General features: G+C 36.4%; 1 protein-coding gene across 1 annotated transcript in view; it reads right to left on the bottom strand.

Annotated features, from left to right (window-relative positions):
• The window catches only part of NPAS3 (neuronal PAS domain protein 3), a 520,563-nt gene that overhangs the window by 353,800 nt on the left and 140,236 nt on the right, over positions 1-26,527 (bottom strand). The window contains exon 5 of the mRNA XM_063290029.1: positions 20,509-20,591. Within this exon, the coding sequence (XP_063146099.1) occupies positions 20,509-20,591 (83 nt within the window). The remainder of the gene's footprint in view (positions 1-20,508; positions 20,592-26,527) is intronic.

Raw genomic sequence — 26,527 nt, 5'->3', positions numbered from 1 at the left:
CACATACCTTCTACCAATTCGCTTGCTTCATTGTTTCCAAATAAGTGTTCCAAATTTGATTCAGAGATGGAAACTAGAATTACTAAATAATATCAGAATTGGGTGTGAAGGTCTCCTCCAGATCTATTTCAGATTGGACTCATAGTTATTAAAACCCTCAAGTATAAAACAAAGGTTCAAAGAAAAATCAGAAATATTTCAGATGAGGTAAAAATTCATGACATAATTCGTATGCATGTACCCTTAAATTCTGACTCCCACCCCTTCTGCCCATTGGCCCAATTTCTTACAAATCATTAAGATTTACTGACAATGTGAACTACAGAAGTCTTTCATTCTGCCCATTAATTCATGAATTTTCTTTAATGAAGGTTCTAATTCCCACCATTGTAGACCTATAGCTTTAATCCTTTGCATATTTATACAGGAATGATGCCCACTGAATCCAGGGGAGCAATTCATCAATAGTGGCCTGAACAATGGAGGGTAAACACAATGCAAAGTCTTTTAGCCAACTGTATTAGCAAATAAAACATGCTCATAACTGTCCTGGTGGTCTTAATAGGCCAGCAGAACATTTCAGAGAGGAGCTTATTTTTTTTATATCTGACCACTCCTCATTTCTCACTCTGCTCGGTTTTCTGGTAAATACGCTGAGAAACAGGTACCTGGCATAGTGTATACAAAGATATACTACTGATAATTTTAGTCACTCTAAGAAACTATACGCATGAACATTTATTTAAAAGGAGGTATAGATTCACCAGCAGTAGAAACAAACACTGCACAAGGTGATAAAAGTTCTTGTTGTGATACATGAAAATGCAAGAAAGTTATATGAAAATGCAAGAAAGTTATTTCTTCAACTGATAGATCAAATATAAACATTCAGTATGAATAGCTGAAATGTAAAAGTATTATTCCTGCAGAGCTGACAGGGAAAAATGTAGCCTATTAACTAAATAAGTTTTTAAATGGGAAGAGTCATCAGAGATATTTGAGATTTGTAGAAAACCCAAGGATATTAAATAACTATCTATGAGTGCTCATAAATGTACTATTTGGGGAATTTTGTATACCATGCTGCCAATCTTACATTTATATAATAGCTACATTTTATAATGTAGCATTCCCCAACTTGGCACCCTCCAGCTGAACTCCCATCATCCCCACCAAATGGTCGAGATGATGTCACCTGACAGCTCTAAAAGCTTCAAGTATCATAAAGGTAAAGGTTTCCCTTGACATGAAGTCCAGTCGTGTCCGACTCTAGGGGGCAGTGCTCATCTCCGTTTCAAAGCTGAAGAGCCGGCGTTTGTCCGTAGACACTTCCGTGATCATGTGGCCGGCATGACTGAATGGAACACCGTTACCTGCCCGCCGAAGCAGTACCTATTAATCTACTCACATTTGCATGTTTTCGAACTGCTGGGTTGGCAGGAGCTGGGACTAGCAATAGATTTTCAAAAAAACATAGTTTCGAAAATGGCAACATTAAAATGCATCTGAACTGAGCAAGCCACTGTGTGCTGAATAAAAATACATAGTTTTCAAAATTCTGACAACTCAAAAGCTTGCACATTCTTTTGTGGCATTTATATGGTTGTTGTTGTTATTATATTTTTATCCCATTTTTATGCATAACTCGAGGTGTCGAAAATCCCTAATATTCCTTCCTCCTCCTATTTTCCCCACAACAACAACCCTGTGAGGTAAGTTGGGCTGAGAGAGAATGACTGGCCCAAGGTCACCCAACAATGGATTTCCCTCTTCATTAAAAAAAAAAAAAGTTTCATTTATTTGCACAACTGATGTGGATGCAGCTGTTGTTGGGAAAATATTAGGGAGCAATAATCTCTGGTGAGGTTGCTTCCTACCACTTTAGTTCCTCAGCATATTCAGGATCAAACTACTACTGCTGCTGCTGCTGCTTCTCCTCCGTCTTCTTCCACTCATCATTTTTATTTACCAAGAATGCTTATGTGGACTAAATGGCATTTTGGGAAATGAAAGTTTTTAGAGGCTGGTGCTTAGCTTTGCAGCATGCATTTTACTTTTGGATTTTTTAAAATTAAATTTCTTTAGAACCTTGAAAAGGTGGTATGGACAAAAGGCCAGGTGGACAACAAGGTCAATGTCACATAGGCACTTTAGCTTATCCAGGTGCTACACTGGGAGTCCCAGCAGTATAATTTTGCTAGTTTATCACTGAAATTATCAAAATTAGAATTTAGTGATGCATGTGCTTTAACAATGAATTTACGTCCATGATAAACTAAATGAAAACAAAAACATCCAATTCCCGGGTGTTTTCATATCCACAGCTGCTAGCTACTCAACCATTAACTGTCAGAAATGGAAAACTAAAGGAATAGGTACTACTGTTATTACTTTAAATTCTGAACTGAAATTTTAGTTCATAAAAAATAATTTTAGCAATATTTAATTTGAGAAGTTTCACAAAGGTAGAATAAATAAACAACTTTCTGAACAATGAACAAAAGCTCAGAAAAGACTTTTTTTTAAAGACAGGCAGGTTATATATTTCCTCAGAAATACATTCCACTATACTTGCTCCAGACAGTTGCATAACCCTGTATCTTAACAGTGGAAACATTCCACAGTGGTTTCTCAAACTTAACATTCTCAATTCTTCAATTACAAAATCATTGTTATGATGCATGGGGTTTAAGAGGAAGTACACACTTATTATTTTCATCTATATTACTTTATGGACTGAAGGAACAGGTGAACAGCCTGCCAAAATGCTAGCTGAAGCTCCATAACATTTGTGTGTGGCTACAGGAAAAAAACTTCAAAGAATTACATTAGTATTAGCAGAGTACAGTCAGGCGGCCTTATATTGATCTGATAGATGAAAAGGGTTTCAAATCTGTTTTAACATATATTTCTAATTTAATCCAACTGAATTTTATAGAACATACTCATGAGTAAACGTGATCTGGTTTTGGTGCAACATTAAGCTTGTTTGCAAACCAAATCAAAAAGAAAAGTAATCAACAATATCTTATACTGCATTTGGAATTCTGTCAACTGAAGGATTCAGACCTTTTTCTGCCATAAATATTCTCAGAAGTGAAGAGCCCTCTGTACTTTCTGAAAAGCTAGACACATAACAAAACATCCCTGAGGATCTATTTCAGGGTTATCAGAGATGACCCTAATGAGTTTCCCCCCCTACTTCTAGCAACAGACTTCTGCTTTAATGCCAACATAATATTACAACACTATAGAACATTAATTAATGCTTGCTTGACTTCATACCCTTCCCCCAATCTTTCCTTCTGCCCCTGATGTTCAAAAAATGCAGCCTCTGGGGGACTTGCCTGAAATTTCAGCAACTTTACGCTGTGTGTCAAAGGAGGCTTATGGGATAGGGGGTTTTTTTTGGTTGAGAAAAAAGATTCTCTATAATAAACTTGTTTGCTTGAGTATTCCTTTGCACTGGACACATCTGCATGTTAAAAAAAATTTGCATAGAACCCTCCCCTATTAAAAGAGCAGAATGCCTTACAAAGCCAACTTCTGACAAAAGGTGTTGGGTTTTTTTTGAAGAATCATGTGGTGGTGGTAGTTTATTAATTGATTAGTCCTGCGACCTTATCAATAAAATAAAATTGAATTAAATAAAATACAATACATTGCCTAATTCCAAAAAGAAAATAGATAAAAGAAAATACAGTAGTACAATACATATGCAATAATACAAGGAGGCAGTAATCAGATGTATGAATCTCTCTCACAGGATACCCCAATTTGTTCAATGTATTGGTTTCTTATGACCGCTGCCTTAATTATAAACTTAGCAGTTCTGCGTACAATATGCACATTAGAACCCAGAAGGAAGTAATGAAGAATCATGTGCCAACTCTTTCATTTTAAAGTGCTTCTTTGCATTAACATTCTTCAACTGAAGGAGCTCTGCTCTAAATACTAAGGAATAAAGAAAGAAGATTGTTGATTTCTTTTAAAGCAGGGACAGGCAGACTGTGACATCCTGGTAGATAATTCAGTTTATTTGCAATGGTTTCTGACTCTTAACAATTAAATAATAAACTTGGAGGTAAAAAAAACTGGCTTTATCTTTTCTGTTTTCTATTTCTAAAATAGGAATATAAAATGCTTGCTTTTTTTGCTGCGCCATTCTGCTAGGTACATTTAGAGGTCTGATTTATATAACTCCATTTTAGATCTGTATACCTATATGCAGATGATTTGTTCTATCTGGTTACAGCAGGTTGCCAGCTCAGCTGGTATTTAATAATTCCTATTTTTTTTAATACAATGTTTATTTTTCAAAAATGAAAACAACTGAAAAAAAAGAAAATGGTAACATTACAAAGGTATATATTTTCAAGATATAAACACATATATACTATACAATACACACACACACATAGGAATACAAATACATGCATACAGTGTTGATCTACATAAAATAAAGGAATATTATTTCTTAAGCATCTGGATTTTTCCAGTGCTTCAGTTCTAATTTTATATTATTTATCTGTCAATGTTATGTTATTTAGCTCTCAATGTGCCACAAGTCTTCAATCAATATTTCCACTTCTGGTTAGCCGTTTGCTCAGGAAGCAAACTTAGAAATAGTAAAAAATCTAAAGGCTGATATGAAGCGCAGTTTTCTACCCTAATTGTAATGTATGGAGCATACGTTTCAAGAAAAGCAACCTTGGCCATATTGGTCTATGGAAAAAAACAAAATCCACTCAAAATAATACTAAGCTATACCTTTGTTAAGACTAATACAATTAACGAAGATGAGCCATCTTTTAAGTTCTCTAGAGCTCTTCTTTTAGGCTGCTGTTACAAAAACAGGAAGGGTGAAAAATTCAAAACAATGAGCTAAATTTTTAGAGCTTTTAGGTTTGTAATTTCAAGTAAAATAAGGCTACGTTTTTGTAAGATCCTGTGATGTTTCTTTGTCTCCGTTCTACCATACAAAGGTGCCTGTGTGTGACACAATGGTAAGTCAGAAAATGGGGTAACATGGTAGTTCTAATTGGAGCTAATTTTTCCTTTCTTCCTCACAATTAAGTATAATCTGAGACAAACAGCACCTGATTGCGTTCAGTCCATTGCTTCCATCTCAGGAGTAACTTGAATTTCCATAGGTTATTTTGTTTAAATCATAAAATATGGAAATAGATTTAAAATAGAAAACAAACAAACATGGAATGAAATGCAACTCAAAACTGATTTTGCCACCCCAGCACAGCCCCAAGTTACCTGGCCCTTAGAACATGCTAAGTTCTCCTTCTCATCTCTGTCTCTTTTGAAATTTTTACTCCTTTTGCAGATCACATTTTACAGGATGACCACCCCAGTTTCAGTCTGTCCCACATCTATGTAGAGTGGCTGAACACTCCATTCTGGAACACTAGTGAGCAATATATCACTAAATGGATCAAAGAAGTAACCCTGAATTAGGTAGCGGCCTTGGCTCTTAAATATACTTGCAGTTTAATTTATTCCTACTATTTCCATTCAGCTGCATTTTCTCTCTCTCTCTCTCTCTCTTTACAATTAAAATAATATAATATGAAACATTGACTCAAGCCTAAGCAGTCATTCTTTGACCCATTAAGTTCGTTGTAAAGTAACAGCTGAGTTTTAGGAGTGCTAGTTTACTCTTTCAGAAAAAGTACTTCCTTAGATTTGCTACCTGCTAATTCCATAAAAGCTGTCCAAAGTTGGAGAGCCAACTGTTAGAATCACACTGGCAGATGCAAGTTCCATATGCTCAGGAATCTCTGGATGGAATTCTTATCCACTGTATCTGCATGTCAGCTTGTCTTTGCTGGCCTACTGCTGGCTTTGTTGATAAACCCAACTGCCTATCTGCTGTGTGTCAATTTTCCCTGCCCTCTAGTCATGTAGCTAAGACCTCAGGTAGTTTCCTCTCACTGAGGAAAAATATATAAGCAATGTATGTTTTATTATGCATGCATATTGCAGAATGCAACTGTTTTTAATTAATTCAGTACAGGTGATTTGCAGGTGTAATATAAATGAGAAATGTTCTGGCACACAGGAGGTATATCACTCACTTAAAAAAAAAAACCCTTTAAAGTATTTTAATCCTAAATAATTATGGAAGGCATTGCTATAGGTAAATTTAGATACACCTGGATATATATATAAATCAAAATTCACAACTGCTTTCAAGATACAGTAGTTTTTTAAAAAATGCAAAATACATGCAGTTTTAAATTAATGAGCTTGATATTAATACATTTTATAAAAATAATGAAATAAATGTGCAATTATGTTCATATGGCAAAAGGAACTATGGGTTATTTTTCTCAACCAGAACTGCAAATGCCATATAAGGTTCTCCTTTGAAATGTAAGCAAGCTTTGATGGGCAGCTGTTTTTAAAAAAGTATTAATCAGAACTCTCTGGGCCAACTCCAGACATTTGGCTGGGTATGGCATGCTTTCTATTAAAGTAAATGGCCAAGCAAAAGGAAATGTTTGGGAAACCTAGAAGAATAAGGTGACTGTTGGATTATATTTCAACTGATATTTTATTGCTTTGAATCATCATCATCATACACATCTGAATATTTCAGACACTGAGTTATATTTTGAATGGGGGTGGGGACTCTTCCACTATGGGACCAAGGACAATTGGCTACCTTGTCCTGTTCCCCACAAATGGCTGGCTCCATAGTCTAATCTTCCCAAAACTGGTGCCTTTAGGATGTTGCAGGTTCCATTCTGAGAAGTATAATCCAGCACACCATCAAGGAGCATCAAGTTAGAAAATATACTGGATAACATACTGGAAACTTACATATGCCTCTCAAGGCTTTATGAAGCCCAGAAGCTTAGATGGAAAATAATTTATATACACAGCATCAATATAGGGTTCAGAGTCATCAGATTTTACAAATACAGGCATACATTCAATATATTTGGTATAATAAATGAACCTGGAAAAACCATGATGGCTATAACAGAATCTTATGCTTAGGCAATGATTTCAATATTACGTAAACAACTCTTGCAAATGCCAATGAAGCATAGTACTTCTAAAATAAAGATCACTTCTTTAAATGGTCGGTATTTAGGCAATGAATGCTTTTCAAGAGAGAGTAGCATTCAATATCCTTGGTTCTGCTTGACTGAAAACTTTGTTAATGGGTAAAAATAAAGACAAAGAGGGGGAAAAAAAGAAGAAAGGAATGTATCAACATATTTGTTCAAGAACCAATTTTTTATTCTCCAAACAGCTGGTATATACACACACAATACTCGCTAACCATATGTTACACACCAAAATCAATTAATTTTAAAATATGACAAGAGATAGTAGATTTTAACAGTAAAAATGGAATGGATATTTTTAACATACAGTGCAACCCTTCTCCATTTCTATTACTTCTGTTACTTTTAAATAAATTGCATCCTTTAATTGCTGTATTGCAGTCATGGGAATAATCCCAGCAGATATCTGTTATCTCCATTAACTCATATTTGCCTTTCTGTACCAAGAGATCAAACTCATTATGTATCTGTCCTATACTCTGAGCATTAATGGATAGACAGTGAAGGCCATGAATTTTATGAACCAATGTTCTTTCTGATTTTTTAATGAGGTTTAAGAGGTCCTGTTTTAGCAATACTTCAAGTTTTCCCAAGTCCTTACTCCAGGGTTTCTGCTTGGACACACACATTTTTATCAGTCCTTTTGAGCTGCATCTCAGCTTGTATCAGCAGTGGATCATCCAGATAGCCGAGACCATGGTACCAAAAATTGTATCTCTCCCATCAACACCTTCTCTGTATCAAGTGTTAGATACATGATTACAATATTCTTTCAACTGTCTGCCACACTGTGCAAGGATTGATGAGAATATCATCAGAACCCCTACGGTTTTGAGCTTTCTACCAAGATTTTCAAAGTCTGTAATGATAATGCTATAGCTATTCTTTGCAACTTCATTTATCCCCACATGTTTTAGAGTCATGGAGAACTGTCAATGGACCTGATAAGTCTAGGGAGTTGTTCTGCTAGATAATCCTGGTAAACAGTCCACTTCACAAGCCAAGGTGCCCAGTAAACATATGTTTGTTTCAAATCCTCATAGCAACAAGTCACCAGCTTCCATGATTCTTCCCTTTGTCTTTTTATAGTACATACTTGCATCCTCTGTGCTCTTTAATGACCACCATTTTCCCTCCTGTTCTATAGTGTCTCTCTTGTTTTCTCCTGATCACTGCTTCATTGGTAATAATCAGAAACTTGTTTCTGAGTTCCAACAGTGGAGAATATCATTTATGTCCCTTGCTTCTAGTTGTAACTTATCCACTGAGCTTGCTCTTCTGACTCTTCTTTATGAAGAATTGTTTCCATATCTGTTCCCTCTTACTTTAACTTAAAACCTCTTGAATAGATTTCCTAGTATTCTTCTGTTACTCCATGAACAATATATAATTCTTCCTAGCCTCAGGCTTATCTTAGTCTCTTCTACTATCAGATATAATTTCTCCCGTTCTTCCTTCTTTTTGTGTCAAAATTCATTTTTTCTCCAACCTGCAGCTTCTTACACCAGACTCTCTTTTTCTCAATAGCATCCTTGACTTGGGACCTATTCCTAATTATTCCTGTGTGAAGTTTCAATCCACATCCACTTGACAAGTGTCTTGTCCTTCCTGGAATTGATTTGTGAACAGTTCTTTGAACCTTGGTTACTCCAGTATGGGATAGTTTAGGGTTTGGTGTTTCCACCCATGGTATTTAACATCTAATCTGCTGGGGGTGTTTGTGTTATCTATCGGTTGGGATGAGCTGTCACAAATATGCTGATGACACTTAACTGCACTATGCCACCCTGTGCCAAATTGGAGATGCCATGGAAAGGCTGTCAAGATCTGAATAGGGCAAAATAAGCACTGATTAAATCCCTCCAAGACTGAGTTGCTGTACATCAGTATCCAGGATACTGGATATCCAGGAATATGATTCTAGGAATATCTAGGAATATGGTTCCCAGTAGTTATTTTAGATGGGGTTGTGCTCCTCCTGATGGAATTGGTGCATGCCTTGGGGGGTCCCTCCTGACCTGACAGTTACTGCATAAAAAAGCAGATGCAAGCCATGGCCAGGGTGTGGGGTTTATGGCTAACTTCTGCTGGTGCACCAGTTATTAGTCTACCTGGGCCAGAATGTTCTAGCATCAGTAACTCATACCTAAATCACTTCCTATTTGGAATACTATAATGTACTCTACATGGGGCAGCCTTCAGGGATAAACTGGAAGCAACAATAGTCCAGAATGTAGCACGGAGATCATTGGTGGGTCAGTCCTACCATTGCAGAGTAATACCTCTTCTTAAGTTACCACATTGACTGACAATAGATTTCTAGACCCAATTCAAAATACTGGTAATAATCTACAATGAGATAATCTCTAAAGGATCCTTCTGACTGATCAAATACCATCTTTGTATTATATGGAACCCAGTATGATATCTCAATAGAACTCTTTAAAAATGGCCAGAGTCTCTAGCAGAATAGGTGTATTGAAAGTTTAGTTGTGGTGAGTTAACACCACCTATATTTTGTCAACCTGGTTCAGAATCATGCTTCAGTGTTCTACTTTTTTCTAATTTCTGGAATGCAGTGTTAAAAGACATTGCAATTTTTAGAGCATCTTTGTTGTTCTATTTTACATGAGCAAATAAACACTGTGGCTGAACAAGAGAAAATCTAGTCAGTATTCAAGATGTCAAAATCTACATAAAGAAGAATCCCATTAATAAGACATTTCTCTTTCCCATTGCTTCCTCCCACATTTATTTTGAGAATTTCAAAATCGTATATAAAAATAACATGGCAAAGACCAAGATAATAGTCTCTAGGCTCATTCCCCATGTTTATCATAAATAATACAAAACCTATAGATATTAGTGGAAAGAATAAACAGTATCACAACATGTTTTGTCTCTATCTAATTACCATATATACTCATGTATAAGCCCATCTGCAGATAAGCCAACCCTCAAAGTTTTCACCATGCAAAATGTGCTACCCATGGACAAGCCGCCCCACATTTTTCATGGTATTTTGGTTAAAAATTTGAGGATTGGCTTATCTGCGAATGGGCTTATCCATGAGTATATATGGGAAATACTTTTAGAAAGTGTTACTGTATATATTTGCAGATAAGCCAAACCTGATTTTTGACACCTAAAACTTTCAGCTTATCCACAAGTATATACAGTATCTGCTAAATAATTTGAAGATGAACATATCAATTAAATTTACAATTTGCATGATATTTCAACACAGTGAAGCAACTGATATCTCTGAAAGCTCTGACATTTTTAGAAAGGAAGTATGCATCCAGAAATTATGACGTTTTAATCATCCTAAAATAATATTTCCAGTTTCTGTCCTATATAAGATCTGTCTTTTGGGGAAATAATAAATCATTTTACATTGTCTATGTTTTTAAGTAATTTACAGACGTTTACAGGACAAAATCACCACTGAATGAAGTTTCCATAAATGCAGTATTGTTGATGTAGCAGGGAATAAGACAATCCCTTTTCTACCTCAAAAAGGCTGCAAGTAACTCCCATTTCTATTAATGCCCTATTCCTTGAGCCTGATTTAATATAGGCCACTGGCTATGGAAATGACAACTCAGCAGGTATCAACAAATTGGTCAAAAACAGTGCTGAAACTACGTGTAACGTGGTTGCTGTATAAAATGCAGGTTTAAGGGTGCTGCTTCAAGCCTCAGTTGCAAAACAATTTTATACTTGGTTCTTGAGAGGGAGAGTGCGACAAGGAAACAAGACAAAACCCTATAGTGTTTACTGAATATATTAATCCTGGACGGAAACCACAATGATGCAGTACCTCTGAAGCAACTTGGAAAAGAAAGCATGTCCTATAATATATAGGCCAGGGTTTCCCAAATTCTTCAGCTCGTTGACCCCTTCATGAAGTTTCAGGTTGTTCATCGATCCCCAAAATTTTATTATATGAAAATAATTTAATAAACACTACTTTAATCATACTACAAATAACAACAACAACAACTAATGGATAGTCCCATCAACCCTCAGGGGTCACTCTGGGGAATCCTAATCCAGGCAAAATGAAATATGGTAATTTTTCCTATGCTTCATCTAAGAAGAATTAAGCAATGTTTTAAAAGCAAGGTGACCCATTTAGTAATGGCCACAGAATAGAAAATCCAATCTATGCACCACATAAACTGTATTATCCTTTGGGGGTGAATAGCAGCTTTATTATGATTTTTCATGGGACCACAGACTAGAGTGAAATAAACAGGCATATGCACAGATAGCACTGCAAACAAATGAAGTCCATGTATGTCTCCTATATCCTCATCTCTCATTCATGCCTTTCAAATGTCATGAAAATTAATATTAAAAGGGATAGTGGAAAAATATAGCGCTATTCAGATTTGTAGGCCTGTATGTTGGTGAAGTATGAAATATTTGTTTTTTTAAAAGTTTATATCCTGCTTTTCTGTCCATACAACATGGAAGACAGTTTGTGTGAAAGGTGAAAGGTCCCCTGTGCAAGCACCGAGTCCATGTCTGACCCTTTGGGGGGACGCCGCTTTTGCGACATTTTCTTGGCAGACTATAGCGGGGTGGTTTGCCATTGCCTTCCCCAGTCGTCACCTTCCCCAGCAAGCTGGGTGCTCATTTTACCGACCTCGGAAGGATGGAAGGCTGAGTCGACCTGAGCCAGCTACCCGAGAATCCAGCTTCCGCTGGGATCAAACTCGGGTTGTGGGGAGAGTTTTCAGTTGCAATACTGCTGCCTACCACTCTGCGCCACAACAATTAAAAATCCAAATTATAAAATATAAAAATACAGAAAATGGTATTAAAATCAGAAGCAAAATTAATAACAATATCATTAATATCAATTCAGTTAACAAAAGCATGATGAAAGAAGGTGGGGTTTTGCCATATTCCTTCATAATGAAAGAGTGAAGCCCCAATTCACCACCTCGGGCTGTACGTTTCATTGTCTGGGAGCCATAGAAGAGAAGACTTTCTCCAATATGGCAGCCACTAGTGTCAGAATGACAAAACGTTCACAACAGCGTTGTGCCATAAGCTCCAGCCTTCTTGGGTGCGCTACAATGCACAGGCAGTGCCAAGATACACTGCAATGTTGCTTTCATCACTTTGACCCCCTTTCTCCCCCAGCATGAATGCCTTCCGTCAACTGGAGAGGGGTCTCCAAAACAGCCTCATGGTACGAAACTGTCCCCTGGGTGATCTGAGTAACTTAACAGGTTAATAGTACGAGATGCAGTCCATCAGCTAGTCAGTCTCTAAGCCATTTAGAGTTTTAACACATGACTGGCTCTGTAAAATTAACCGACAAAAGACACAAGAGGATAATGCATAATTTACAGTGATCAGACTACTTTCAGAAAGTATATCATATTTGGGGAAAAAAATAGAAAGAGTAAAATAAATGAGTGAATAAAATATTCTAATTCTGGTCTGGAATATATTTGCAAGTTTGTATAGAAAAGTATAGCCACTATTGATCAACGGGGACACCTACTTTATTATCCCAGCACATCTCTGAGATAAAAGTTACATTATCATATAGCACTTTTCCTAGGGACATATGCAGCTAGATTTTAAATGAAATTGGCAGTGGACTGCCATAGCAGCTTATTTTTTTGAAGAGAAGAGAAGAGAAGAGAAGAGAAGAGAAGAGAAGAGAAGAGAAGAGAAGAGAAGAGAAGAGAAGAGAAGAGAAGAGAAAGCTCTCAACACCTTCTGGTAGTAAATAAGCACTATCATCTCCTGTCTGAACTTATCTTCCAAACAAATTTCATGCTCCTACAACATTTCAGTCAGGTTTATTGAGATCTCATATTTAAATCCCTCCCCATATTATCCTGCTTGTGGATATTTTTCCATCTGAATCCATGTATAGTACCTTGGAACAGATAAGATATGCAAGATATCTGCTTTTTAGTTTATAAACGAGCCAGAGAAGGAATGGATGGATATGTAGCAGTAGTGAAGATGATGGCACTTGGTCCTACTACCACTGGCAGCATGTCCGATGGGAATCCCCTTGTCTGTGGGGTCAAGCTGGATCCATTTTCTTGTATTTTACCAGCATACAAAGTCATTCAGGAAGCACTTACTGTGGAAGCTGATTAATCTGCTGAGATGGATTTAACTGCTATTATTTCTTTATATTAATATGTTTCCATTATGTTTTTTTTTAAAAACTGATCTGTTTATGTTCAATTGTAATTCTGCTTCCATATTGTTTTATTATCATTAGCTACCTTGTGCTTAATGTCATTATCGTTAGCTATCTTATGCTCAATTTTTAGTGGAATAAGAGGATATTAATTCAACAAACAAATAAACAGAACTATTTCAGGGAAGAGGATTGTTCTGAGACAGTTCTTTACAAGGGCTGTGCAATGTACTCCACAATTAATGCATAGTTCAGAGAGACTCCTTATGCCTGTTCCCTGCAAAATCAAATACAGAGGTTCTTGTAGAACCTCACATTCTCTTCAGATGCACTTTTTAAATAATAGGGGTAGTTTGTTATCCTGTAGTATGTTTGGAAGGGCGGAGGGTAGGGGGAGGGAGGGAGGGAGGGAAGGAAGGAGGGAAGGAAGGAAGGAGCGAGCAAGCTTTCCAGAGGCCTTGCTTGCATAATTAACAACAGCAACAGGAAAACAGTTTCTATAAATTTAGACATTTTTTTCAGTGGCTTTCACAGATAAAACATAGATGAAGAAAAAATATTATTTAAACTAGCAACAATGTATAGCATGGATAAATATACAGCATATATCAATCTACATGATGTGGCTGTTAAGGTATAGTAACATGTACCTAACATGTACTTGAAAGGGATAATATACATAAAGTTTCATGATGCCAATGAATCACCTGCTATATTCAACCTAGGCTGTTACTACTCAGTTATGTAGCACCACATTGACAGACCAGATTGCAAAGCCTGACAGTGAGATGCATCCACGCACCATTTTTATTTCTTAAAAATACATATGTAGAGCCCAGGAACACTCTTCTAAATGCCAGTTTAAAAAATAAAATAAAGCAATATTTAAATAAAAATCTAATGGGGGGAGTAAATACATAAAAAGTATTTACATACACTATTGCAAATATATTGATGCCCACATTGCATGTCTTTCCTAGGACACCATCATCAAATACTGTCTAATTACTATCTTTTGTAGATTCAATATTACTTTTCGTCCTGTTCTTTCTCCAATCTTGCTTGCAGCCTCTTCTATCTGTAACCTTTCATCTTTGGTCACTAGGATGCTTCTTTCAGCCCTCACTGATACACCCTGTTCATCAATTCAAGCTTTGAAAAGGCAAAGCAATGGAAAGGAGTTGAGTGAGAGGCTTGTTAAGCATGCTGTTCTAAAGAATATCCAAAAAACAAAGCGCCTTTTATTTCTGTCTGCTTTCATCAAACAGAGGAATGCATCACATATGCTGTAATCCCTATACTGTGCTTAATTATAGATGCATAATAAATACATTTACTCCTACTCCTGTACTTATTTTTATGATAATTGCCTGGAATTTAGATTGCAGATAGGAACATTATCTTTGTAGGCTGCTTTTATTCATAATTTCAAACAACTAACTTTGTATTCTTAACGGCCATAATGCATTGTATACCAAGGCATTATTTTACAGATACAGGAATCGTGCCAACATAAATAATATCTTAGTAGTTTTTTAAGCACCACTGTACTTTTGCCACATGTGTATTCATTAGCAAGGTTGTAGTGTATAAAATCATAATCATCCAAAGATCAACACTTCATAATGTCTACAATTTAAGTAGCAATACAGTAAACCTCACTTGATTGTTTTACAGTGTAACATTCTAAGGTATGCCTTTTGGTTGAAGACATTCAAAAAGCAACTTATTTAAATATGCAGAATTATCTTGAGTTGTTCATACGTGAACTTAAAAGCCATGCAACACAGGAAAATTAAGTAATTATGCCTCCAAGTTATTTACTGCAATTAAGCTCATTTATCATATGCAAATTAGTGCAAACTGGTCTCATTAGTTACTAAATTACTCAATATGAGCTGAACAATGTAGCACTCCAGTTTGTAATGAAAAATCCCTGTAGAGGCAAGCAGGATCAATTAAGCTAATTTGCATATGCAAATATATTGTCTCACTTTTACTTTCCCCCATATTTAATCTTACATTTTCTGGTCATTCTTGATTATATTAAAAGGATGAGGTCAATCAATGTCTTCATTGTAATCTTAGTCTTTATATAACTTCATAAAGAAGAATACTGCAATTCAGATTGCCTATTTTCACACCAGCATTTAAATCCATTTTTTCATAGAATAATCAAAATGAATGACATGATGCAATATTCTTGGGTTAATTTTTTTCTAATGGTGAAGACGAAGTCACTAAGATGTTGAAATAAAAAGTGAAAAATGTACACCGGTTAATTACTTTGTTTTCAACAAACTATTCCTACTATGAATTCAATCAAATTTTTCAGTTGTACAATATGTGGCAATTCCTTTTCTTGGTGTTATGTTATTGAGTCATAGGCCTTTGACCCAAAGACTGCCAACTTCAGTTGTTGCTTTGGTTGTATAATCTGTTTCTGACATACAAGGAAACTGAATGAATTCTTTGCATCTCTTTACTACAAAAGATATAGGATAGATTGTACTGGTCAACAGTGTATACTTGGATTTTCAAACGATTTTTGATGACATTGCCCATCAAAGGCTCTTGAGTAAACTTAGGAATCAAGGGATAAGAGGACATGTTCTTTTATGGACTGAAAGCAAAAGGCAGGAATTAAATTTCTCAATTTTATTAATAGAGGGAAGTAAGAACTGGAGTCCCTCAAGATATTTGCTGGGTGGTGTTTTGTAACTTGTTCATAAACGATCCTGACTAATGGACAAGCAGTATACTGGCCAGATTTGTGGATGACACCAAACCTTTTAGGATGGTGAAGACCAAGTGACTGTGCTCCAGAAAGATCTCTTTAAACTAAATGAATTGTCAGCCGAGTGATAAATGTGCTTCAAGGTAAATATAAAATGATACATGCTGGGGCTCAACCAGCTAATTTCTTTTACACTGACTGATTCGAGCAGTCTGTAACTAACCAGGAAAAATATCTTGATGGGGTCATAATGGATTGCTTAATGAAGATGTCAACTGAGCAGCAGCTATGAATAAGGAAAAGTCCATGCTAATGAGCATCAGAAGTGGACTAAAAAAAAAACTGCCTACATTGTAATGCCTTTATGTAAATCTGTGATGCCCACATCTGGAATACTGTGCAAAGTTCCAGTCACCATATTTGGAAAAGGATACAAGAGAACTGAAAAAAATTCAAAAGAGAGCAATCAAAGTGACCAGAGAGCCCAAATACGAGAAAGCACTAGAATATTTGGACTACAGCTTAGAAGAATGGTGGTTAAGGACTGTGATGTATAAAATCATGCATGGCACACAGCAAGTGTCTCAAAACACTTTGGAGTCATCCAAGGAGGCTGAATGGAACAGACAAAATAAACTCCTTCACACAACACATAATTAACCTATGGAATTCATTATTATGATGTAGTGGTATCAACTATTTGTGTGTGTGTGTGTGCGCACCTTTTAAGTCAGTGTTGACTCCTGGCAACTGCCTGAACAAGTCTCTGCAGTTTTCCTGGCAAGATTTCAAAAGTGGTTTGCCATTGCCTGCTTCTTAGGGCTGAGAGAGTGACTGGCCCAGTTGGCTTCATGCCTAAGGAGGAACTAGAACTCACAGTCTCCCAGTTTCTAGCCTGGTGCTTTAATCACTACACCAAACTGGTCCTCTATACATTTCCAAGCATATAGTTGTTATCTGACCTTTTTTTTTTTTAGTGCCTTTAGGTCAGTGTTGACTCCTGGAGACTGCCTGGATATGTCCCTGCAGTTTTCTTGGCAAGGTTTTTTGGAAGTGGTTTGCCATTTCCTTCTTCTTAGAGCAGAGAGTGAGTGACTGGCCCAAGGTCAACTAGCTGGCCTTGTGCCTCAGGTGGGACTAGAACTCACAGTCTTCCAGTTTCTAGCCTGTTGCCTTAACCACTACACCAAACTGGCTGCTCAAATAATTTAGATGGCTTTAAATGGAGATTCAATACATTCAGGGAGAAATCTATCAAAGGGTACTAGTACTGAGACCCAATGCTACTTCTAGGTTGAAGGCAGCACACTGCAATGTAACAACTGCAAGGGAATGATGGTGGGAGAAAGGCATGTCTTTGTCACCCATCTGCGAATATCACAGAGATGGGACTCTAAATCAGGAGGACTCTTTTTATGTGCTTATGTGAGTGCTCCCCAAACTCACATATTATTTTTAATACTTTTATTACTAATATTAATAAAATAGCAGCAGTGAGATGCCAAGCCTTCCCTTTTTACTTGGGTTTCATTCCTTGAGTGAGCTTGGTGGGATCCTGAAGGTTACCTCTCTGCCTCCTGGTATTGGGAGTATACATTCTACCTCTCTATGTTGTATTGGAGTTGTGGCTTTTCTGCAGTCTTTCCTATACTGATTATAGGTAGTCCTCACTTAATGATGGTAACTGGGACCGGCAACTCCATTGCTAAGTGACGTGGTCGTTAAGCATGACATCACGTGACCATGACAATCTACAACAGCACTTACAGCAGTCCCAGTTGCTGTTGTTAAGCAAATCCCATGCAGTTGCAGTGTACCACAGTTACTGAATGGTTGCTGAACAAGTGTTCATTCAACAAGGAGTACCTGTATTCCAAACAACAACAACAACAAAACCCCCACTAGTTTTGTTCTTAAAGCTGTATGATAAAGAGATTATGTTATCTTTCAGGGCCAACTATTTTTAAATTCTTTAAAGCTATTCTGTGATCATTTCAGTTTTCTTAATTGTTCTTGCAAATAAAAAGGAGGAAAAAGCCTGATGAATCAGGACCATAAATCAAATTGAGAAATGCCTGGGATCACTTTGCTTTAAACGTTTCCTCAGTGTTAGTTATCTACTGGGGCTAGAAGAACTTTGACTATGGCTGGATCAGATCCAGCTCACTACATCTGCAAGACTAGCCCCAAGAATGAGCAGATGCTATAAGAGGCTTCTCTTCTCATAACTGGATAGACCAAGTACAATAACTGGAACAGTAATCCCATTTGTTGGTTTGTTTAAACATAAACAGGAAAAAATTCTCTTGTACCTTAAACTTTAAATTTAGTGGACCAGTTCCCTTTCTTTTGTGCATCAAAAGATTTCAGAAGTATGTGTGTGTGTGTTTGTGTGTTTACAAACACACACACACATGCACGCTGAGATCTAAACTAGTTCATGACACAATGTATTCATTAATATTTGCAATCCCATAGGTCTGTATTATGAGAGGCTTCCATTCTACCACATTTTCTTCTGTACAATATACCTTTGTATATACATTCAGTTCCATAGCAATATATGGCATTTTCAGACACTTAGGAACAGCGTGCATCCATTTGTAAATTGTTAGCCTTCTCTGTCTGACATTTCACCTTTACATGTTAGGGACTTAATTGGTATCAAAAATTACCAGTTGCAGTGTGGTATATACACTAGGAAGCCATATCTATTGAAAGTTGGCTGAAAAGGAGAGGGGTAGAGAGAGAAAAAATCCCCAATGCAACAGTATTTCACCTTTTGTAAAATCATATCATTTCCACTATTTTGGTCAGGAGGATTAGAGTTCCCAATTGGTGAGATACAGTATATTTCAATACTCATCACCGTTTAATTGTTTTAGTTTGCTTTAGTAGTTTGTTTAATGATTCTGTATGCTGTCCAGAGTCATGTCAGAGCTGAGTAGCTATCTAAATGTTCTAAACGGATACATGTTCATAAGTCTCCTTTCCTTCTCCTTCAAAACAGACAGTAAAACTGTATCAAATCACACTCAACTAAAATCTTAAGGCAGACTTCTGAGCCTTTTATATAAGGCCAGAACGAACTGGGAACCTTTTATATTAGCATTTTAATCGTTCCTGTGTACGGTACATGGGCACTAGGCAAGTCAATTAGGTAGTTTTTAGTCCTACTGGTTTAAAAGTGGCATTAAGCTGATCCAAAAACCACTTCTATTCAAATGAATGGCATTTGAGTGATTTTTAGGACCATACTGTGCCCTACATATACGTGTTAATGTATTTTCACAAAAAAACTGAACGAATTACACAGCAAAAGACCTATAAACTTTAGTCCATTATGATTTCTTAAACATTGGCAAGAAAATAACATAACAAAGTTATTACATACTGAAAGCAGCATTATTAATTTTTGAACTGTATGCAATATATTATTATGATCACATGCAAAATATGCAAGTTAAACATGTACCAAGATCATATGAATAAGAAATTCATCAATTTGATAAATAAAAAACCACTAAAACCATCCTGGCTTCCTTGAGAAACTTACTTTGCCAATAATTTTTTAATCATCTTTCAAGAAACCACCAAAAAAATTAGCAGCATTTCGGATGTGGAGGACACACTATGTTACGGCTGCACCCACAGGAGGATAGGGAACTCAGAACAGGGGACAAGTCTTGACTTATTCATATTATAGTGTGCAAGGTTTATTAGGACACCTGAATTCAGCCATTTCTTTTTTTAACTTAAGGTAGCATTTTCTTCTGGATGCAAAGCTTAATGTATTGGTACAGAAATTATTTTCAAAGAAGCAAAACTTATGATAAACGAAGTAGATTTTTATATTTTGCGTACACTGACAGAATATACTGATCCTGATCCAAATAAGATTCTCCTATGGAATCCCGTGTCAGAACAACATGAAAGCACATGCCTAATGCATAACACTTGTCAAGATAATGTCTTCAATAGATACTAGTAAAATAACTTTGGAGGAGCACTACACTGTTTATCTAAAGTGTTAAAGATCTGGAAGACATGCTATCCTTTAAAGGGATATAAATATCACATTGAATGTAACAGTTGAAACAATAGTGCTGAAAAGCTGCAATGGGAGGAGAGAAATGAAGATCCACATGTGAACAAGTTTAAAAATTAATATTTTCCCCACAAAATAGTTAGCTATACTTAAACAAACATACACAGTCATTTTGGGAAACCAACAGATACTGTGCAGTGCAATGCAACTAACATGTGTTGAGTTTTAAATTATTACAGCACAAATAATACTTGCCCTCCCTCTCTCATTAACATTCCTTCAACCATTCACTTTCTAAAAAGAAAAAAAGAGAAGCTGTAAATCAAGCCCTCACTGTAAAGGCTGTAATAGTAATAGCAATATCCAAATATTTGACAGGAGTCTTAGATCATGTTACTAAGTATGTTAAACTTTGTTGTTTGTTTGTTTGCAAAGCCATTGCTTTTACCTGTAAAATGTGACTTCCCAAATGTGACTCAAATACTTCAGTGGCAAGGGCACTGGGACTTCTCCTGCGCTGGGCACCTATAACTGAATAAAAAAGGGATTATGTTGCAATCTCTGCACATTTAGTCACAATGCATCCCTGATTTAGGTTATTATTATTTGTTAATATTTTCTACAATCTTAACATTTGAAAATTACAAATAAGAAAAACACTTAGGAGATTCCCATGAAGAGTAATGGAAACCTATTTCTCCCCTTTATCTCTTTATGTGGAAGACTACATTCAGAGGTAGTTCAACAAGGTGTTCCAGACAAAGGTCACTGCAGGTGTATCTTCATAATCATAGTCAAGTGATACAAACTTCAGAATTTACATAACTTGATACAAAAATTAGGTAAGTTGGGTGGGTATATTCAAGCACACACATTCTGCCTATTGTTACACTGATCACTTGTAGAAGAGCAGAAGAGAAACAGAGCATGTTGAGACTATGAGCATCCTCCCTTGGGTGAGCAATATGCCTACCCAGGAAAAAAAAATCATAGCCATAGAAGATTTTCATTAGCTTGGACTCTATGAAATGACTTTTGAAAAAGGTTTTTAGGGCTCAGGAAGTTATAACCTTGAACAGTTAATGAAAATATGTCCTATAAAATAGCTCCTTTGTTTGAAGAAGTGCGCTTCAGTGACAGCACTGTCAAAAATAATTTTAGGACTGCAGTAAATAAAAATACAGAACAAGCCCAAACAATAGTGTAGTTAATATTTAGCAATATTTTTGATATTAAAATAAGCAGAAATGTGTCCAATCTTCCAGATCAAATCTTAGGAAGATTAAATGCATGGTTCTGAAATGGGAAAATTCAGCCCAATGTGTGTGAAACTATATGTATTAACCAATTCCTCATTTGCAGTATGATCACAATAAAAATTCTCTGCTGCTTATGGCAAATTTGACTATGCCAACATCAAATTTGTGTATATGTGTGTTGTTTTAGTTCTGGTATGGATTATTATGTTACAGAATTTTTGTTTGTGTTTTTTTTTAAAAAAGAAAACTTCCTTTGTTAAAATTGTGATTCTTATCTCTCCTATGGTTGCAATTCAAGTGTTTTTAATAAACATTAAAATACCATAGAGAATGCACCATCTTTTGCCCTAATTTGGGTGAAACTATTTATTTCAGCTTAATCTCGTGTATTTAAAGATAAGCAACTGCCTCTCCTGTGCAAATGGGACAAGAAAGACATGATGGAAAGATCAGTTTGGGAAAAAAAAACAGAGTTATCTATATTCCTTTTCTAAACAACTTCAGCTGATCAAATGCTTTTTCTCCTGGCAAAGAGATATACTTATAAAATAAAGCAAAGCACAAATGCCCTTTGCTGGTGGGTGGTTTCTCCAATTTTTTCTAGGAAAAGGAGAAATTCTTCAACAGCTTCTCAAAGGAAGGGCTTTTTCTTAACAGAGGCTCTAGCATTGATACTTAAAATACCCAGTGGGACAAGTTCTCTCATGATGCCTTCTTTTGGAATGTGTGGGAAGCTAGAAAGATGGCAAGCTACTAGAGAAATGACTATACAATGAAAGAAAGGATATATGTGTGCCATTTGGTCACCTAATGCAAAAATGTAGCACTTGGAATTTTGCCAAATGCTGTTCTCCTTTGAAATCATTTCTAAAGCAAATTCCCTTTCATCAAGCTGAATGAGAAATGGCAGAAAAAAATGCACGAGAATTTCTCTGCCAAACACTAGTATATATCTGAAGCCTAGGCTTCATGGAGCTGGGATAGTAGGTTAGAGAACAATACAATGTCTTCAGAATGCCTCAAATTTCCTCTCCTGCATAAATCCATCTTTCCTATACTTGGTTTGCACAAAATATAATGAGATGGCTACTGAAACTGTTTCTGAGATGCTAAGGTACCTATCTGAAAATATTTCCTTTCACACATTCATTTCCTTACTTAGTTTCCTAAAATTGTTACTTTTAGGGGGGGAAAATTAACCAAAAGCAGGGCCTTACAAAGGCTCAAACAGTTCCAAAGGTATAAATTAGGTACAATAAGGTTTTGCACTAACATCTCTAGCAATGCTAAAGAGCATACAGACAATAATGAACTGAGTTACTCTCACATTCCTTGGTTTATTGTAAGGAAAGGGTCCTGTGTCTCAGATCATACAGTACAAATATCCATTTGGGTCAGCAAAAAGAGCTTTTGTTATTAGGTAGATACATACAGAAATGTAAAGATTGTAATAGTAATATTTAAACTACAGCTATATGCAAAATGTTGCATGAAGTAATACATAGGCAACAGTGAAGTACCTCCCACCCCCAGAAACAAGATTAGATACCATAAAAAAGCTTCCTTTATGTCTGTCAAGATCAGCAGAGACACCCATGTCAACATGAACCAAAGCATACTCAAATACATGCGTGGACTTCCATTTCAGTGGAGGAAGAATGTTGGTACATGACCTCGGCCTTTCTTGCCAGTAAACAGACAAGATCTTATAAGCAAGAGAGCTCAGAGTATATGCTCTCATGCCTGCAAGCAATTGTCAGATTGGAGTGAATATGCTACATCTGCAGTGCTAATCTCAAATAAAATGCATGAGTGCACAAAATGCTTTTGCAAAAGCTCTTAATTACTTTACCCATACTGAACACAGTGACAATGCTCAGAACTTAATGGCAAACCCAAACATAAATGTACCTGCCGCCTCGTTTGGGGTGGAGAGGGGAATAGATCTACATGGGGATGGTTGCTATAGACCACTCCTCCCACACTTGGACTGTTTTAGATTCTTCACCACTTGGATTCTTTATTTTTACCTAATATTATTTATTACTGTATTTTATTCTGTGTATTTATGGTTATGGTTTTTAATCGATTGTTGTAAACTGCCCAGACTCCCCCGACGGGAGGAGATGGGCGGGGATAAATTAGATAGATAGATAGATAGATAGATAGATAGATAGATAGATAGATAGATAGATAGATAGATAGATAGATAGATAGATAGATAAAAAATAAAATACCTCAACTAAGTAACTGTTACTGAAAGCAGTGGGGTTCTTTTCTGGAATCAGTCTGATCATTGATCAATCTAGTGAGAAGAAATTTTAGAGCAATGATTTGTAAGAGGTGTCTGTGTTATCAAACGTCAAATCTGATCTCAGTGCACAAAGACATATGACATCTACTGGGAGAAGACAAGGGATATTGGTTTGTAAATGTAACATTATGGATGTTACATGTAATTTCTTTGCAGGAAACATTGCACTTTTTATATTGAGCAAGAAATTTACTGCTGAAGTAATGTAATACCCAACAAAATTAGAGAAGCTGAATGCTCTAAATCCAACACTTTGTCATCTTGAATTTAGAAAGGAAATCAAGGTGATATATAAAACCAGCCCTGAGTGTATTTCTTGTTATTTACTATACTTTACACAGGGTCATTTATTAAAATAATAGGGAAAAACTATTTTAAAGAAAGGATGTCAAAAGCTTTCATTTTATGCAACACTAAAGAGAGGTCACCCAGTTTCAAACTGATCTTCAGTTTTGTATTTTGTTCTGAAAGGTAAGTCCTTTCCTGTGATATTAAATATGTGAATAAAACATTCATTATTGGATGCAAAAAGCCCAGGCCCTAGCACCAGTGCAGTGGAAAAGCTCGTGTCTCAGATCCTGAGTCAAAGTTCCATCCACCCAACAGCAGTGCACTGGGATGGGCGAGGCTGCTGTTACACTGAGGAGCACCAGGTAAAGACAGGGCGTGAAAGTTTTTTTTGATATCTTTAAAAATTAATTTCACTGAATCCCAATGGGACTCTTTTCTAAGCATATGTATCTTTGTAACGTGGTTTACCTGGGAGTAAGCCCTACTGAACTCAACATTACTTACTTTTGAGTAACCGTATGAAATGATCATGGAGAAGATAGAGACAAATGAGTGAGGAAAAAGGAGGAAAAATTTCAGGGATTGGTTTCAGCCAGGTGGGCATTTGCTAATCCATCTTGGGCAGCATACGTACGTAAGACAGACCTGACTGCATAGGAACTTCTCTCTCTCCTGTCCATAAACATGCTGAAGTGTTTGGGTACACACATCCCTACATCAATGTTTTAAGTGTGTGATTCAGTCCTGGTGAACTGAACCACAACCGCACAGCATATTACATTCAATTAACTAGGACTGCCAGAAAATGATTTGTGTTTGTATGTGGTGGTGATGGAAGACAACGAACGGCATACTTTCCCTGTCTGAAACATTTCTCCATGAACCCAAATCCCCATAATCAAGCATAACACAAACATGGTCAAGCAAATCCTTTCTTCTTTTGGTTGGTTGAAAAAAAGCTCTCAGCTCTCAGTTTAACTTGCCTGTGGAAACTGCATATTTGCTTAGGAAAGCTTTCTCTCCTCGGATACGACAGTATCCAGGGAAAAAGGACAGGATATTAACATCAAGTCAGAGTGCTGTGATACAGCATCAGACTCCACTAGCTTGTAAAGCAAAAAAGCCTAAATCTGTTGTCTTGATTTTTTTTATTCTGATCCCTAAGGTTCATGTTTATGACATTTGTAACATCTGCTACAAATGCTGAGGTAAGTCAGGCACAACCTTATTACTTCCAATCTAATGCTCCATTCATCCACAGGGCTTTTGTATGCCACAAGCATGTCAAAAACTGCAGGATCTACATGAAGCAGGATACAATACATGCATTCCTGAAATACACTGTATGTTTGAGACACAACGCTATTTCCAGCAGACATTTTTAATGTTTGTATATAAGATTTTATATATATGTATGTATGCATGTATGTATATATATACTCTGTGTGTGTGTACACACACACACGCACTGTAAACCCTCATGATACTTTGGAAACTACTACCTCAGCGATTTCGAATACACATACATTTTCCTTGTTTAATACTTATACACCCACCCACACCCACACTCATACACATACATACATATACATATACATGTATGTTACTAAGTGGCTGTGTCAGAAATACAAAGAAAGTCACCATATCTCAACAAATAAGCCCAACCTTTGCTTGACTTCTATTACCACAATTTGCTCTTGACTCAATGAATGACATAATTTTAATGAGCTATAAGGACTATGTCATTTTTCTTGCCATTGTAGGATTTGGCATCATTTTTGAACACTATGTAAGAGTGGCTCTGCTTGCCAAGGAAACAATCAACCAAGTTTTGATCAGTATCCACACCAATGACCCATTATATTGCAGGCTGCAGTATGTATTTTACAAAGGTAGAAATATGGTAAACATCTCTATTACCTCCCTCATTTTCAGAAAACAACAGGCATTCATGATCATGTCTCTGTAATGTGAAACAAGACTCTGAAGTAAATCTGAATCATCTCCCAACTTACAATATCTTATAATGGTCCCTCTGGTAGATGAGATAAAGGGGATATAGGCTTCTTCATTTAGATTTCATACCCAAGTAATGGAGTTTTGTCCGTTAAATTGAGGATTTGTCTGTTAAATCAAGGGTTTAACTGTTAACCCAAAGTTTTACTGCAAATAACACAATTTATCTCAGTTATATAATTCCACAGATGACAATTTGATGCAGATGATATAAATTCAGTTTTGACATCTGGATTTAACACACACACCTCTCCCTGAATTATCTGTTTTACATCAATAAAACAGCTATGGCATATATGACAAATCAAATCTTTCCCTTAATTCCTTAAAGATGTCCATTACTGAGAAACACCAGACTAACTGGCTATGAAAACTCGTTCTTCTTAATGAATCTTATTCATCCAACATGCTCTTGGAATTAAATGCTTCCAGTCCAGGCAGCTACCAGAGAACTCCTGTACTATAGCAAATTTCCCTTATATCTTATCCCTTACAAGATTTATATAATGTAAGAATAACCTGATAGATGCAATCTAGTAACTGGTCTGTTTGCATTTCAATTTCTCTGCAAGATTGACTAATCTTTG

Source organism: Candoia aspera, chromosome 1 (assembly GCF_035149785.1).
Source record: "Candoia aspera isolate rCanAsp1 chromosome 1, rCanAsp1.hap2, whole genome shotgun sequence".
NCBI classification, from domain to species: domain Eukaryota; kingdom Metazoa; phylum Chordata; class Lepidosauria; order Squamata; family Boidae; genus Candoia; species Candoia aspera.
This window is presented reverse-complemented; position numbering and strand designations above follow the sequence as displayed.